We start from the raw sequence: 17,244 nt of genomic DNA on the forward strand, positions 1-17,244 counted from the left end.
CAGCAGTGGCAGCAGCAGAGGTGTGATGGGGATGTCGCCTTCCCCTGATTGCTGGGTCGCCTCCCACCCCTGAGGGCTTCCAGACTGAGAGAGGGGGCAGGCCGGGCTGAGGGACCCCCTCCTCCAGTGCATGAATTTTCATGCACCAGGCCTCTAGAGAAAAAAAAAACAACTTGTAAAGTTGCTGCCAAGAAGTGATTTCTCTGGGTCTTCCCTGTTGTGCACACCTATTAGAAGATAGGCACCCTTGGAAGATCGCAGCTGGGGATGATTATCTTAGCCCAGCCCAGTTGAAACAGAACTAACTACCTGTAAGATTAATATCCTAGACAAAGTTCAAATGAGGACACATTTTTGAAGCCATGTATTTGCCCTAAAGGATTTCATAAACTATAAAGCACCATACACATATAAGGTATTATTAAAGCCAAACATACTACTTCATTAAGCCTTTGAGCCAAGGAGATTCTCATTACCAATGATACGTCTACATTATGCCAGATGAAAAATAAAAAATAAAAAGTCAATTAGATTTCCCCACCTAGGGCCAACAATCATGTATGATTGAGATTATGTCATTTTTAAACTGAATTTTCTAGATGTATTAGCATCAGGTAGATATATTTTAATTAAACTCAACATAAAATCATATAAAATAAAATTGTTGGAAGATATTTACTGTTAGTAAAATGATTAGATCAATAAATCTTCTCTTCCTCTAGTAGAATCTGTTCTTAGAGGTGAGTAATTACTGTAGCTTTCATTATCTATGGTGCACAGAGAGAATTTTTATCATGCTACACATATCTAAATACTGACAAATTATCCCTTCAGGATGAGAAAAAATTGTTGGTTCAGTGGCCACCTTAGAACCTCCAAGCCTCTGGTGAGTACGTTCATGAGGAAGAGTGCGGGAAGCCACTGCTTTCCCAATACTGTCATAAGAGTGCACCAAGGAATGAGGAAGGCCCATGGACATTGGGCATTAGAAGGCTGACGCTAAGCACCAATTGTTTGGTGTTGAGATAGTGGTGGCTCGAAGCAATTTCCTGACCTATTAGCCCAAAGTAAATGTTTACTGAACCTTACTGTTCTTTACTGATCTTTATTGACCTTAGAGATGATATGTCTGCTACCTGTTTGCCAGTGCTTTACTGAGGGCAAGATGTGTATCTAAAATTGAATAAAAAGCAGATTAAGTCAGGTTTCGGTGTGCCTCTCCAAGCGAGAGGTCTCCACCTGGCCCCCCATGCCTTCTAAATTCATGTTTCTTGTCTAGTATTTTCATTTGTGGGTCAGCCCCTCCTTCAGATCCTGACCCCCTGCCGCAAAAGGTTGCGGCAGAAGAGACTGTGAAACCACAAGGAAAAGCACCTCTGAGGACAGACTTGGAAAGAGCTTCTGTATATGTTGTGTTCATCATGTTTTTCAATAGTCAAGGAATTATTTTCTCCCAGAATAAAGAGGAGTTTAAGGCCTTGTTTGTGGTGATGGTATCAGAGGTGTATACTTACCTCCAAACTAGTTCATTTGTAGATATTAAATGCGTACAGCTTTTTGCATATCAATCATACCTCAACAGAGTGATTTTAAAACAAAGAAAAAGAAAATGTTTGAGTTGCAGACTATAGTCTACTTTGCCCATGTTTGGGGCACTCTTTCTGGCTGATAGACGAGGGATAGGAATTGGTGAAATGACCAAGCTTTTAAGCAGTTACAGATTTATACTTAGCACCAAACATAAACCGGAAACCATTGTCATGAAGCTCTTTAGAAGCCTGTAGAGCACATGAGTAATACTCATGGCATGTAATAAGTAGCCAGGTCTCTAAAATTATCCCAGCCAGCTCTAGCTTTGAATGCCTGTTCCAATGGATTAAAACTATTTGGCAATTCTCTCCCCTCCTCTTTTTGGTTTTGGAGTATTTTTTTTAAATCATTGTGCCCAAGGCATCCCTTGGTTTGGGTGACTTATAATTGAATAATTATATTAATATAGAAAGGCTGAATACTAGATGTTTACAAGGCACAGATTGTGGAGCTCCTACTCTGAGGCAATTATTGGGCAAAAGTTTTGAAGCCCAAACCTCAATTTCTTAATCAATGGCACCAGGAGGCACCTACACTGCAATTTCAGTGTTAATTAAAGAAGTAAACATCCATTCATGAAGGGGGCAGAGTTGGCAAGTACTTGAGTAGCATATTGGTTTCTTTTCAAAGCTAATGAAATGTTAGGTGTAGAAACATGTTGAAAGCCCATAGCACTTGCTATCCTTACTTTTCATGCAACAGCAAGCATATGCTGCCATGTATTGCTCTATAGCTCTTATAAAAGTGCCTTGAGTATTTAATTGGCTTAGGAGTCTCTAAAAGAAGAGATGCCATGCAGGCACCTCAATGGGCCTTCCATGGACTTCAGGCCCAGTGCAGCTTATCCTCTGGGTAACCAAGGGTACCCAACAGAATGAAAACAGAGAAGCCCCCAAATAAGTCATCAAAAGGGAAATTATCAATCTCTAGAGAAGGCAGACCAGGTCATGTCCATAACCTACAAGCACCCACTGGGCTGTCCATACCTGGTAAGATGCTTCAGAGCAGCAACTAAAATGATGTCTGTGGTTAAAGAGAAAAAATGTATTATTTCTCGGGGCTAAATTGTTCATGGATATGAATCAAGAGCGTGCTTCTAGAATTTGTGCAGAGAGGTCATTTAGAGGACTCCACTTCTGCTTTGTGGATGTGGGTGTTATTTGAGATGCTTCTCCTTTGTCCTTTACACTGTATGTTTGGAATAAAATGGGATTCTCTGATTCTAATCAAGACTGTACCTCTTTCTACACACCCTGAAATGCCCAAATTTGACGAATGTCTTCTGAGGAACGCCCCTAAGAGTATATGCCTAAAGATAGAAACTTGGTCACCTGAGATGGCTCTGCCAAGTTTTACCTGCATAATCCGGCTGCATGAATGCCGTCGTAGAGATGTGGGGAAACAGGGCCAAGGTGTCACGGTGAGTGCCTCGAAGGTGGATGGTGTTGCCTTGAAAATAAACTCCGTGCATGTCGGTGTCAGTGCCCATTCCAATCATATGCCAGGAAACTCTGTCCTTTTTGCACATGTTAAGGCCTGGCTGGTTGCCATACATATATCCATTAATAGCTAAATGGAAGGACAGACGTAGTCAGAGCCCACTATAATTTTGTAGAAATACTGAAAACACATCATCTTAGTGAAAGCTTCTCAGTAGGCATGGGGGTGGGGTGTTCAAGTGTTCAACCTCTTTACAGAAGATCCTAATTATCAGAGAATAATAGTACTGGGGAAAAGTCGTGGTGAATCAATTTCAGATGGAAACTGAAATGAACAATGAATAATAAAAATATACGAAAACTGTGAAAATGTTATATGTAACAACATATACACAAGGGCATGTATGAATTATAAGAATCAGTAAAGAATAAATCAGGTTGTGTTCTGGTATCCTTTTTTCTGATAAGATTGTTTGATGGTTAACATGATATCTTTCATTTTCAATTTTAGTTTTGGACTTTACCAATTTCCCCAAAGTCTTCTCTAAAACTTTCAAAAATATATATTTTTATTGATTTTTTACAGAGAGGAAGAGAGAGGGATAGAGAGTTAGAAACATTGATGAGAGAGAAACATTGATCAGCTGCCTTCTGCACACCCCCTACTGGGAATCGAGCCCGCAACCACAGTACATACCCTTGACTGGAATTGAAACTGGGACACTTCAGTCCACAGGCCAACGCTCTATTCACTGAGACAAACCAGTTAGGGCTTCTCTAAAACTCTTGATATGAAAATCATTTTCTTTTGAGATTCTTATCCTGTCATCTCCCTTGTAAAATGTCTCTTTCTCAGTTATTAATTCATATAATTTTGTCAGATCCTTATTTGTCAATGCTTTGCATTTGATTCTAGAAGATATTAGATATTCCTTTACTGACTTCATGGATCCTGCATCATTTGAAAGATTTGCAATTAATTGACATTATATTGGCTGTTGTGTCAGTGGAGAGGAATTTTTTGGGGGGTGGGGGGTGGGGAAGAGGAACACTAAGTTTATAAGAAGGTAGTCTTTGGGTAAATAAGTTTGCCTTATGGTAACTTTTCCTACCTCAGTAAAATAATTGAAAGAACTTAGAGTACTTCTTACTTAGATATGAATACCACCTGTATCTTCAAAAATGCAAACTGTTTTTTATCTTTTACATCAACCCCAATGTATTGATAGTGGCTACCTGGAGCAGTGCATAGAGAATTTACAAAGCACATTCTCACTCTGTGTGTGTGTGGCGGAGGCGGGGGGGGGGGGGGGGGGGGGGGCGGGGATGAACGCCATGACTGAACAGCACTGTCTGAGGGGCAACTGCACATAATTATGTCTCATGCTTGATGTCCATTAGAGAGATAAAAATTCCATCCCTGGCCCCACTCCTTACTAATGCCCATCGTAGGAAGAAACAACTGCTATACCCTGCACGATCTTCTGTTATAATCCCATTCTCAAACAAAATTACTTCTTATTTCTGTGTCTCAGAACCAGTGGTGGTTGGTAATTTTCCTCAGATATCTAAGATTATTAGTGGAAATTCCAAGAAGCCCTGGGGCTTCTGAGAGGGAACATCTCATTTCTGAAAAAAGAATCTTTGATCATGCTCTGAAAATAAATTATCTAAATCTTGTCCACTGAATATCAAAGAGATATCATTGTAATAACTTAGTCCTTGGCTGGCTGGTGAAGAATCTTCTCTTGCCCAGGAACTCTACTTTAATGCCTCTCTTTCTGGAACATTCATTCATTCATTTGTTCATTCATTCAGCAAACATCTTTGAATATAGACTATAGAATAGGTGCAATGCAAAGCATTGTATACCATGTGAGGTACCTTCTCTTTGGTATTGTTGCCACCTTTCTTCCTCCCACTCCATACAAGCAAGACTGGAGAGGTAATTTAATTCATAATTGATGTAAAATTTAAATTAAAATACACGATTTTCCTTGACTTTGCTTTTAAAATGACACAGCCTGCATGTCCAAAATATGCAAACATGTTCACATGGTCAAACCAGGATGGGGCTGGATTTGACATGAAGTTGTTGAATGTTTTCTATACACAGGCCTCTCTTATGATAAATTTCATTTGCAGCTTACCTTCTCCACTAAGGAATTGCTATGTTTCCTCATTTCTAGTTTTAGTTTTTTTATTGGCTACTAGGCAGACTGCAAACAAACTTTGTATTGAGTTATAACAAAGCTTTTAGTAGAAGATGATAATGAAAATGCGTTTCTCCATGCTTTCTATTGGCCCAAGAGGGAACTCTGTTGGAATGGAGCACCCGGTACCTTAGGAGTCTGTGAGCTGGTTGTGGTGAGTCACTTGGAACCTTGGACTTCCTTGTGGGGGAGGGAGATTAAGGGCTGCTTTGTTATTTTCTCATAATGTTTTAAAGGCAATAAATAGATGTTATCCTGGGTCCTAAGACAAGCAGTTTAGCACCTTTATCTATTTTACCATGTTTGTTTTAGGCACTTTTTTTTTTTTTTTTTTTTTTTTTGGCTACATACTCTTGCAGGCACTTGAGTTTGGACTCTAGCAGGGAAGGTGAATTAAGTAATTCCTCCTGCATGAAGATCTGGAATAGGAATGGCTAGAATTTTACAAATTAACCCTTTAGACAGACACACATACAACGTGATAAGAGCTCCTTTGCTGTATAGTGATTACCTCCAGTTATCACTGGGGTTATCAGACTTAATGCTGTTATCAGGAAGCCAAGGGAGGGCATTTTGTCAGTGATTTTATACAATTAAGATGCACTGTGACCTTTGCAAGTTCTAATTTTGTGTTGCTCCATCTAAGGCTGACAAAGTGTTTTAGAAGTGTTACTTAAGGTCACAACCTCTCTGGGAGATAGTGAGGGTTCACTATACCTTGTGAGGCTGAAGCCGTGAATTAATTTACTTGTCCAAGAACAATACCCAAGACACCAAAAACTATGATAGTTAAAATGTTTTCACTCCAAATGCAACGACGCCTTTTCTTTACAGGGGAAAAGTCATTTTTCATACCATGCATCCGATTGGACTTCACAAACTCTTTGTCCTCTTTGTCAACACTGAAGGGACGCAGGGTAAACTTCTGAATGTTTTCATCAAGATACCTACTCAGATTCTCATCAAAGACTGTGAACAGTAGGTAAAATTCCTTGTCTATTCCTTTCTACAGAGAAGAAAGAAATGAATACGTGAAAAGTACAGCTTGGAGAAATTCTTAGCTCAGTCTCACGTTCAAAGTTAACATGAAGTAAACAAGAATCAGCATCAGCCATAGATGTACGGGGTAATTTTGTAAATCAGGATTCTGAGGATGATTCTGATAAATTTATTACACTCCCCCAAAATTCATCTTTCTCATTATATCCTTCTCCTTCCCCAGTTGGGAAATAAGGCTTTCTACCTGTAGTACTGCTGTTGTCAGCTGGTCATCACTGTCTTACTCTCCTGACCATGGCCTCAGCCTCTCTCTCTCTCTCTCTCTCTCTCTCTCTCCCTGGTTTCATGCCCTCATACTCACCCCCTGCTTACTGCAGCCACGCTACACCAACCTCTCTCATTCCCACCTCAGGGCCTTTTCATGTGCTGTTCTCACTGCCTAGAAAGTTCTCCCAGGTTTTGCTTGGGTCACTCCCTTACTCCACCCAGTTCTCTGCACAAATGTCACCTCCTCAGGGTGCCCTTCCCTGGTACCTGTTTAAAACAGTCACTCACCTTCTACCCTGCCTTCAAACTTACTCTCTTTCCCTTACTTTGCTCTTCATAGCACATATCTCTAACCTTAAATTATATTTTGTTTATAACCTTATTTTTTTCTCACTGCAATGTAGGCCTTGTAGGAACATTCTAGGTTCCTCTCTGTATCCCCAGCTCAAAAAAAAGAAAAAAAAAAGTCTGGAAAAGCAGGCACCCAATACATGTTTGTGAGTGAAATAATGAATTGAATTAACCCATGAGACTTCGATATATTATGTTAACTTGATTTCGAAGGGACTATGGATTACTTCCCACTGTGTATATTCCTAATCCTTTTATTTGAGCATATCTGACCACACAGCATCTTGAATTGATGGAATATGCTTTTCTTTAAAGCTGAAACAGAGAGGGGGACTGTATTTTTCTGTCCCTCAATGTCTCCTTTACCTAACATGCTCCTGTCTAGTCCACCCTTCATCCTACTGCCTGCTCCAGAGAGCTCCTCAGCAATGTCATCTGGTCACATCTCTTTCCCTCTTAAACTGGACGATACAACCTAAACTCACGGTGACCTGGTCCCTGCCTGCCTGTACTGCCTCATCTCTTGGCCCTTCCCTCCTGGCACTTTGACCAAAGAGAGCCCTAGCTTCTTGCATGATTCTGAACTTGCTGTGTTCTGGAGGTCTCTGTCCTTCATACATGTACCCCTTAACTTTGATGGTCTGCCACCCTAATGCAGCCTCAAGGGCCAGCTTAGCTGTCCCATCTCTGTGATGCTATCCTAACACCCTATGGAAGATGTGGCTACTGCTTGCTTTACGCTCGTACTGTACCTGTTCACTTAACTGCTTTCATCGCCTGGTGTTTCAGCAGGCAGGAGTTTAAGATAATGGGCTATAGAAATAAACAATGTAGGCCTGAAATTTTTCAAAATAAAATATAAAAATTTGAGGGGAGCAAAAGGGTGACAAGTATATTTTTAAAGATTATGGGTATGGAAGCAGGCAGGCCTAGGTTCTAATGCCATTATTTTTTTTCATGATTTTATGTAACTGGACTGACCATCAATGGTATTTGGCTTAGGTAACAACTCCCAGAGAATATAAGACGCTTCTAGCAAATCTCAAAGTTACCACTGAATGGATACAATGGGGACAAAATCAGAAGTACCTAACAAAAGGTTTCTGACACTATGCTTTTGGTTCAGGTGTTTAGCTAATAGAAAGCAGGGTAGTGTATTGATAAACGATCAAAGTTGGATGCTCAAAGTTCCATATTCTGCTGACTATCACTACTTTACTAGGTGTGTTTCCTGGGATATCATGCAACATCTTGAGCCTCAGTTCCTTCAGCTTTAAAATAAGGACAGTCATTCTGCTTCGCCTTATCTGATTGTTGGGGTTCGCTATAAATATTCAGTCTTATTGCACAGCATTATTGAGGGTCACTTAGAGGGCCAGGGACACACTGAATTCCAATAGACATTTCCAGGATTGGTCCTTTGCACAGGGAAGTGAGAATGTGAGGCGGACCAACACACTTTATGTCCTCTACCTAGCAGTTCCTTTGAGCCCAGAAGTGGGTCCATACAATGCAAGCACTATAAAATATACCATTCAAATAAATAATCTTGCTATTTCTGATTGGTGAAGTCATTTCAAATGGTTAAATGACTGGACTTTCCTCTTTTCATCAGTGTATTTAATAGCATGCAGACACGGCTTGGGATGCTATGTTTTGCCGCACTAACCAGTGCAACCATCCAAGCCTCTAAGGTGGGACTTGCCAGAAGTTATGTACATGTTTCTTGTCCTTTCAGCCACAGTGATTAACTTCCAGTTCGTAGTGAGGAGTTAACAGTGGTTCTCCCTCAGCCCTGGCTGCTCATTGGAATCACCTGGAGATTCCGATGGATTGGTCTGGAACACGTGAAAAAAAGATGTTTCAAAGCTCCCAGGTGATTCCAATGGGTGGCCAGGTTTGAGTAACCTTGTCCAAGAAGAAAGGATCCCAATTTGCACTCCATGTCGATCTCAGAAGATTCTAGGATCAAAGCAATGCATAGGGAGAGACCCACCAAACCCCAGCCAACAAGCAGAAATCCTGGGTTTCTGGGTGGGCATCTGTAACTCAGGAAAGTCAGATGTAAATTTACCAAAAAAATAATATAAAATTCCCATTGTGTAGAAGTCAATTTCAAGAGGAAGAGGGGGAAATTGCTTTTTGTAACCGACTCTTTATTATGATCTGATCTCTAACTGTATTACTGCTTTTTCTTACATACAACCCTGAGAAGAACTGGGTAACATTTGTTGACTTACCTGTGTCCCATCAGCATTGAGAGCACCTTTTTTACAGACTAGCAACGGCCCTACAAGGCCAGCACTGGTGTCCTTGATTGGCTCGACTGCTGAGAAGTAAAGGTAGGTCAGACAGGGGGGGTCAGCAGCTGTGGGGCTTACGCTTTCAGGCACTGTCCATCTGTACGTGAAGGTTTCACCCGGCTTAACATGTGCCCCTGGTTTCACAAATCCTGAGGAGACAAATGGAACAATTACTCGAAGCAACAACCAGGAACATTATTAAACTTGTCAGATTGGGTCTCCCAGCCCAGGGTGTCTCTCTCTGATATGTTTTGCAGAAGGACAGTTGATTTTGCTTACATATCTACCAAGGGAAGCTGCTGCCACAGTCTTCTGTTTCATGAGACAGAAGCTTCTATCAATGGATTATCTTCTAGATTACATTTATTATTTTCATAGATGCTATTCTTACTCAAATACCAGGTTTAGCATATATTTAAAATGTGGTAGTTGCCCATTTAGCAATTAAATGTAGCCATAAAGTATTACTGAGTGCCTTCTATGTGGAATACAGTGGGGCCTTGACTTACGAGTGTCCTGACTAAGGAGTTTTTTGAGATACCAGCTGTCTGTCTCCGATTTTTTGCATTGAGTTGATAGAGTAATTTGAGTTAACGAGCTCCTTAATGAGCTCCTTAACGAATTAAACTCGTAAGTCAAGGCCTCACTGTATATTACCTTTGGCCCAGCAAAGTATATCCCAAAAAGTTAAGCCAAAGGCCTATCTTTAAAGAGTTTAAAACCTTGAAGGTTGAACTAGGAAATAACCCAAGTAACTACAAGAAAAGTTCAAGGCTGCAAGGCTGATCCGGGATCCAAACCCAGGGTCATTCAATTCTAAAGACAGTGCACTTAATCCTCATGTTACATGGCAATGAAGACATTGAATCTCTCCTGCTAGACGGAGCCACTCTGCATCTTGTCCAGGACTTTGCAAAAAGGTGCCCTATAAGTTTGCTGAGTTAAACAATAGAAAACATAGACATTTGGATTGTCACATTTTTTTTCTGGACACATAAAAAAAAATCATTGTGAGCATTTAACCAAGGAAGAAAGTGGAGGTACAGGAGCTACTGCAGCAGGGAGGGCGAGGATAGGCCTAGGGAAGAGGAATTCTTTCTCCATTCCTTCATCCTCTATCCTCCTCATCATCACCACAAAGCCAGCTCTGGATAGGCCTGGCCTCACACTGGGACATGAAGAGGTAGCCCAGGCAGCCATGATGTCAGCTGCAGTGATGGAGGAGGCTTGGGAGGAGACCTGGAGTTTCCCAGGAGCAGTGTCATGAAGGGAAGGACACTTCCTGCAGCTGCTGGGCACAAGCTGCCTTCCTTACATACAGCGAGTCTGTGTTGCCTACTCTGTGATGGGGAGAAGCCGTCGATGATGATAAGCACATAATACGGTTTTAAATAAATATTTCGGCCCTAGCTGGTTTGGCTCCATGGATAGAGCGTTGGCCCACTGACTGAAGGGTCCCAGGTTCAATTCCAATCAAGGGCAGGTACATTGGTTACAGGCTTGATCCCAGGCCCTGGTTGGGGCATGCAGAAGGCAACCAATCGATGTGTCTCTCTCACGTCTGTCTCTCTCTCTCTCTCTACCTCTCCCCCTTCCTTCCACTCTCTAAAAAATCAATGGAAAAATATCCTCGGGTGAGGATTAACAAAAAAGTAAAATAAAATAAACAAACAAACAAATAAATATTTTGTTGGTAGATTTGGAGCAAAAACCATGTGTAAGATTCTGATGCAAACAAAACATCTCCCCCTCATCCTTCACCCACAGAATTCCATGTAACCTGCAGCAGAAAAGTTATTCACCTTGAAGAAGTGGGGGTGAGTGTGAAAGTGGCTTGCTTTGAGATTTATTACATTACTAAGGAAAAAAAAGGAATTAACATTTCCTAAGAACCTACTGTGGGCCAGACTCCATCCTGAATTCTCTGCATTGCTTCCCAAAGCCCTGTGAGTTGAGTGCCATTATCTGCATTTGATAGGTGAGAAGAATAAGGTTTAGAAAGTAGAAATAATTGCCCAAGCTCACTGAGCTGGTAAGTGAAGGGACCAGGATTTGAACCTGTTCTTTCCAGTTCTAAGTCCTTTGCATACTCATCCTGTTTCCTCCCTAAGATTAGACTGAGACTTACCATCTATGTTTGGGGCTGCATCAGAGGCCTTGTCATAGACCACGCCATGGGGCAAAATACTGTAGACTTTGTCAGCTTTGTTGGCAAAGGTCACTAACAGGGTATCGCCCACCTCTGCCCTGATGACTGGGCCTGAAAAATATCAAGAAAAGAAGAGGATGAAAATAGAGAGACGTGAATATAGGTAAGAGAAGAAGAGTCATTCCAAGTAGATGTACATGCCTGCTAAAACATCTCCCCTCCCCCATTCAAAACAGGCCGGATGGTTTTACTCTACCAAGAATTCCAAGATGGGCTTCTGCCTCAGAGAGTCTCTTTCTTCGAGTGAAAGTTGCATCGACATACTCTATATATTGAGCCTTCCAATATTTTCCTCCTATTCTGTTGTCCCCTTGTGTGAAGTAGAGCTCAGAGTCACTGTGGAAAGAGTAGGAACCTGACTGAGAACACATCTCTGATATCCACCAACTGCCTTCATTATGGAGCTTGGTTTTATGATCGTTAGCCCATTCACCCACCCATCTCTCAAGAAACAACAAAACAGGCTTCGACAGAGTTCCCAGGAATAGTCAACCAGCCTTAAAAGTCAACAGAAGCTGGATGATACGCAAGCTCATTTCTCTCTTAGCCACTGCACTTTCTTCCCAAAGGTCCAGCAACTGAAGAAGGCACAGGTAACTCCTTACTTACCAGTACTGGAGTCCCAGAATGGTGTCCTACAAAGTAACAAAGAGCTAACTGGTTTCTTTGCAGAATAAGCAACCCTCTCTCTCTTGCTGATGTCAATATGAATATCTCTGCATATCGTAAGCTCTTTGGTATCTGGCCTGATTAAGGAATGGAGTGTCTAGTTAATCAAGTTGTTTAATTAATGGAGAGTTAAGCTACATACATGAAATACTGCTTCAAAGTTGTGAAATATAATGCTATACATTCTGACTAGTACTAACTCTATATTATCTTTTTTCTGTCTGTGGTACCATTACTCTTGCACTCACACAGGCTGTTTATTACCCCCTTTATTTTGTTTATTTGTAACCTTTTAGTGCACCCTTCCTTTTCAGCACCTTTTTTTGCATCTTTTTCTTTCCTTTCTTCCTATTGCCGTGACCCAGTTCATGCCCTCGTCACCTTGTGTTTGGACCATTACATGAACCTCTAACTTTCCATCCTCTGTTTCACACGGGCTCACTCAGTTTTTTCTCAGCATACACACTGCTGCAACACTAATCTCCAAAATGGCCATTTGCATTGTCAAATACCAGTTTCAAAATTGTCATTTGCTTTCAATTGCCAATCATATGAGGGTTCAAGGACCTCTGCAATTGATATCCAGCTTATTTTGCCCCAATTCTCTCTGTGTAAATGCCTACTCACCTATGCATATTCCCCTCTGCAGTCATTCTGATCTAATCACTCTCTCCTGCATGGAAGGTGCTGCATGAACCCCTATAGCTAAAATTTCACTGTTGTGTCACAAATTCTATCCTTCTTCATGGCCCTGCTTAGGTCCCGCCTCTTCTGTGTAGGGTTCCTGTCTCTTAGTTCTCTCTGAATGCCCAGAGAACTGACTGAACAACTCACTCCTGTTTGTAACTGGCGGTTACCTCTCTTCTGCGCATACAGATTCTTCCTCCACCTTAGGGTGGGGACATGGTCTGAGATCTTCTTGCATTCCTCATGTCACTCAGTGTATGTTGTGCTTTCATTTATTACATTAAATATCGATTGAATGCAGCTTAATCTAACTTCAGATTTTAAAAGGCGCTTCATATTCTGTAAGGCTTCTAAGACATAATTTTCAACACTAATTCTCATTATTCTGTTTATGGAGAAATACTGGTCAGTAGAGAATGTTGATATCACAATTTTTCATATATGGTTCACACATTCTTTAAACAAGGATCAAGTGTAGCAGCAGTTTGGTGGAACAATGAATGAATGAATGAAATCTATAGTGAAAAAAACAAAGGGTATCTTATTGATCACAAAGAGCATTTTAAAAAAACATTTCCCCAAACATAAAAAGGATTATAGGGTAATAGCAGTACTTTTTGGTATTGCAATGTACATTTTTAAATGCTTTCACAAACATCATTGCATGTGATTCTACAATAAGAAGTAATAGGAATCCATAACCACTTAGTAAACCATTAGATTCCATTTTGGAAATACTATGATCTATGGGAGCCAAGAGAGAAAAATTATAATTATGACTCAGGAGTCAGTGCAGGCCTCACTACAGAGGTGATATTAGTACTAGATTTGGAAGGAAAATGGCATTTTACTCTATAGGGAGGCTTACATCAGGCTGTCCTCGAACCAAAAAGGGTAACCTTCCTTGCCAGTTCATCTCCATTGAAAGAGTCCTATCTTATTCCCTTTTCAAAACGGGCTACTCCATATGTACAAAGAGGCTTTGTTCCGTTCTCTGTCAGCTTAGTATTGCTCATGGCACTTAGCACTGCAATTTGCACATAGTAGGTGCTCAAGAAATGTCTGATGACTGAATGAATGAATCTGGTGTTTTGATTTAGCCAGAAAATTGTGAAGCAATAAATAGTCTGCCAATTCTCAGCAGTATATCCAGGGCTCAGACCTCCTTAAGTGGTATCATTATGTCATCTCATAAGATGTGCTCATAAGAGCAGTGCTGGGAATATGAATGAGATCTCAGGGAAAAGGCCAACAGAAGCCGCTTTAAAGAGAGGCTCAGAAACACCATCAAAAAAGCTTACCTGCCAGAGGCATTTAGGGGAAGACCACTGAATTTGTTATAACCTTGAGGACCATAATCCCAAAGAATTTTTTCAGCTGCTATAAAGTAGCGCCTCTGTCCACCCTTCATCTTGGGATGAGAAATACTGTTTTTGCAGTTACCAACATTGTATTGCCCCAGCATACCAGCTGCAGAACAGAGGAAAACCGTCAGCCAAGGTATAACTGCTCACAAAAGAAATCATACAGGAAAAAACTAATCAATTTGACTTCATGAACGAACATTTAAAACTTTTGTACAGAAAACAGGACCATAAACAAAGTTAAAAATAAAGGATAAATACAAGACATTGTTCTTTTTTATCGCTGTGTGATATTCCATTATAAATGAAACCATATGCTATTTTCTTGGTATTTCCATGGACCTAAAGGATATTATGCTAAATGAAATGACAGACAGAGAAAGAAAATACCATATAGTTTTGCTTACATGTGGAATCTAAAAAAACAAAATAAAACAAACAAGCAAAATAAAAACAGACTCATAGAAACTGAGACCAAGGGATGGTTACCAGAGGGGAGAGGGTTGGGGGATGGATGAAAAGATTAAGGAGAATAATACAGTCAATAATATTGTGATAAATTTGCACAATGACAGACCAAATACTAGAATTAGTGGAGTGATCACATTGTAAGGTATAAAAATGTTGAATCACTACATTGTACACCTGAAACTAATATAACTAAAATAATATTATATACCAATTACACTTAAAATTTTTAAAAAGTAACAGATAAAAGGTCAGCAGGGCTATATTTTTACACATATGACAAACAATTAATATGTAAATAATATTGATCAATAAGAAAAAAATAGTAAATCTCCCAATGGAAAATGTTCTAGGAACATAACTAGGTTATTTACAAAAGAAATACTATTGGCTCACAAACAAATGGAATAAAAAGTTTAATCTTAATAGTAATCAATGACACTGTTGTTCTTTTATCAGATTGGTAAAAACTATAAAAAATAATTTCCATTGTTGACATTTGAATATGGAAAAGGGAATACTCACACACTATGAGTAAATAGTAACAATTTTTAAAAGGGAATATAGTGATCTATGTCCCTAGCTTAAAAAAAAAAATCAAACTCTTTGACCCAGGAATTCCAAATCCAAGAGTTTTGCTAAGGAAATGTCAGACAAAAGTATAAACTTCTCTGTAAATTGATGTTTACCAGTATGGTTTATAAAAGCAGGAAATGGGGGGAAATATAAATGTTAAGCAATAGAGTATTGGTTAAATAAATTGTAATCTCTGTATAAAGAGCATTGGAAGGGAAGTGACTCTATATTCACTGACATGTAAATATATTTCTGATATACTAATAAGTGGAAAAAGTAAGCTATCGGGCAGTAGGCAGTATTTTATCTTATTTTATAAATAATATATGCATTTAGTAGAAAGGCCTAGAAAATAGTGATGGAGGATATGCATCAAAATGTGATGCCATTATCTTTAGATGGGATTACTGATTTTAAAAATGGAATTGTATGTATTTTCCAATTTTTCACAATAATTTTTTCTGAAGGTATGGGCAATTTACAACATATAGTATTTTAGTAATGTATAAACACCAGTTTATGTCCACAACTGCTAGCCAAGCTTAGCAATCTTACTAAGATTGGCTGCTAATGCTAGTTTCTTGAAAACTAGTTTCTTCTTAGATTTAATAGCATGAGACCCTTTAAGAGTAGGGATCTTGTGTTGAGAACACTTAAGATCTACCCTCTTAGGAAATTTCAAGCACACTACAGTATTATTGACCTTAGAGGCTATGCTGTTATTAGAACTCAATTCATCTTGCATCATAGAAACTTTGTACTCAGCGGTTCTCAACCTGTGGGTTGCAACCCCTTTGGAGGTCGAACGACCCTTTCACAGGGGTCACCTAAGACCATCGGAAAACACATATATAATTACATATTCTTTTTGTGATTAATCACTATGCTTTCATTATGTTCAATTTGTAACAATGAAATTGGGGGTCACCACAACATGAGGAACTGTATTAAAGGGTCTCGGCATTAGGAAGGTTGAGAACCACTGCCTTGGTATCTTAACTGTTCTCAGCACACACACAAAAGGTAACTATGTGAGGTGATGGCTATGTTAATTAGCTTGAGTGTGGCGATCAGTTCACAATGTGTACATGTATCAAAATATCCAGTTGTATATCTTAAACATATACAATTCCTATTTGTTGATCATCCAATATAATAAAAGGGTAATATGCAAATAGACCAAATGGCAGAACAACCAATCAAAGCATAATATGCTAATGATGTGCTAAGGCTGCTCAACTACTTGCTATGACATGCACTGACCACTAGGGGGCAGATAGTCAACTGGTCGACCAGTTGCTATGACATGCACTGACCACCAGGGGCAGATGCTCTGACCCATAGGTTAGCTTGCTGCTGGGGTCCGGCCAATTGGGACTGAGAGAGATGTCCCGGGCATGCCCTGGAGCCCTCCTATGGTCCCTTCCTGGCCTGATTGTGCATCTGTGGGGTCCCTCAGCCTGACCTGCACCTTCTTGCAATCTGGGACCCCTCAGGAGATGTCGGAGAGCCCGTTTCAGCCCAATCCTGCAGGCCACTCCCCTTGGGAGGTCACTAAACGCAGGGCTCATGGCTGGCGAGCCCAGCAGCGTGAGCCTTTCCCTATCTGGACTGATTGAGCGTGAGCCCACAGCAGGCACAGTGGGGCCGGGATGAGTGGGAGCAGCAGATAGAAGCTGCAGGTGGCGTTGGACTGCGGGTTTCAGCCCAATCCCTGCAGGCCACCCAGAGAGAACCCACCCATGCACAAATGAGTGCACTGGGCCCCTCTAGTACATCAATAAAGCTGGACGGGGGGGGGGGGGGGGGGGGCCGGGGGAGGAGGTGCAGTTAGTGTGGCTCAGTTGGTTGAGCATCGTCCTGTGTACCAGGAGGTTGCCAGTTTGATTCTAAGTTGGGGCACATGCCTGGGTTGTGGACTCCATCCCCAGTGGGGAGGTGTGCAGGAGGCAACTGATTGATGTTTCTCTCTCTCTCCCTCTCCTTTCTTCTCTCTAAAATCAATAAAAACATATTTTAAAAAAATAAAAAATAAAGCTGGGGAGAGGGGAGCAGAATCAGAAACTTATCTTGTTCATCTTTGTCTTCCCTGAACAGTGTCTGATATCT

General features: G+C 40.6%; 1 protein-coding gene across 1 annotated transcript in view; it reads right to left on the reverse strand.

The window, feature by feature from the left end:
* Window positions 1-17,244, reverse strand: part of HEPHL1 (hephaestin like 1) — a 62,715-nt gene that overhangs the window by 20,110 nt on the left and 25,361 nt on the right. The window contains exons 6-11 of the mRNA XM_070426892.1: window positions 14,029-14,197; window positions 11,568-11,707; window positions 11,291-11,422; window positions 9,100-9,311; window positions 6,098-6,248; window positions 2,947-3,159 (exon numbers count right to left, since the gene is read on the reverse strand). Of these exons, the coding sequence (XP_070282993.1) occupies window positions 2,947-3,159; window positions 6,098-6,248; window positions 9,100-9,311; window positions 11,291-11,422; window positions 11,568-11,707; window positions 14,029-14,197 (1,017 nt within the window). The remainder of the gene's footprint in view (window positions 1-2,946; window positions 3,160-6,097; window positions 6,249-9,099; window positions 9,312-11,290; window positions 11,423-11,567; window positions 11,708-14,028; window positions 14,198-17,244) is intronic.

The sequence above is a fragment of the Myotis yumanensis genome, unplaced genomic scaffold (assembly GCF_028538775.1).
Source record: "Myotis yumanensis isolate MYYU_CA2020_CCGP unplaced genomic scaffold, mMyoYum1.0.hap1 SCAF_10, whole genome shotgun sequence".
In the NCBI taxonomy this organism is placed as follows: domain Eukaryota; kingdom Metazoa; phylum Chordata; class Mammalia; order Chiroptera; family Vespertilionidae; genus Myotis; species Myotis yumanensis.